Source organism: Trypanosoma equiperdum, assembly GCF_001457755.1.
Source record: "Trypanosoma equiperdum strain OVI genome assembly, contig: ctg_1738, whole genome shotgun sequence".
Taxonomy (NCBI): Eukaryota; Euglenozoa; class Kinetoplastea; order Trypanosomatida; family Trypanosomatidae; genus Trypanosoma; species Trypanosoma equiperdum.
Window position 1 is genome coordinate 976 of NW_027123769.1, and position 654 is coordinate 1,629.

Genomic DNA, 654 nt, shown 5'->3' on the forward strand with positions numbered 1-654 from the left:
GAATGTTTTCTCACAAAAAACCCTAGTCACACCAGCAGTGAGGGCAGACAACAGAATCCTGGCGCAGAAGCAGCACGCACAGAGTCTCATAGATATATACGCTGAATAGTCGAAGCGGCACCCGGATGTTGCGCAAGCTCCTTCGATTTCCCTCCCAAAACAGATGCCATACAGGCGTATCTCCATGGGAGAATTGAACACAACCCTAAGGTATATACCAAATGGTTCTGCTCCTGGAAACGATATGCAGTGGATTGAGAGGCTCTCAAGCACCTCAACAAATATGGAAGGCGTTTACTACCACGATTATTCAATCGCAGTTTATACGCTGGTGAGGATCCGCAACCGTGGAAAAAAGGTGTCATCATTCCATTGTTGAAAGTGGGAAAGCCATCCATTGACCTAGCATCCTTCAGGCCTGTTACCTTAACAAGTACGGTCTTAAAGGTCATGGAAAAGATTGTCTGCGCAAGGATCCGTAACACTGTCGAATCGAAATTGAAAGTGCAGCAATCAGGATTCAGCACGGGTAACTCTACACTAGACCAGCTCTTACACCTAATGGCAGCTCTATGTAGACCTCACCACGATGACAGGAAAGGGGCTGTATTTGCTTATTACCCGGAGGCATTCGACACGGTAGATCATGCAACA

General features: G+C 46.9%; 1 pseudogene across 1 annotated transcript in view; it reads left to right on the forward strand.

Moving 5' to 3' along the window:
* Positions 1 to 654, forward strand: part of TEOVI_000807200:pseudogene — a 2,396-nt pseudogene that overhangs the window by 974 nt on the left and 768 nt on the right. Inside the window, 3 exon segments of the mRNA in view lie at positions 1 to 3; positions 5 to 253; positions 256 to 654. The exon segment at positions 1 to 3 is cut by the window's left edge and continues 222 nt beyond it; the exon segment at positions 256 to 654 is cut by the window's right edge and continues 114 nt beyond it. Coding sequence covers positions 1 to 3; positions 5 to 253; positions 256 to 654 — 651 coding nt within the window.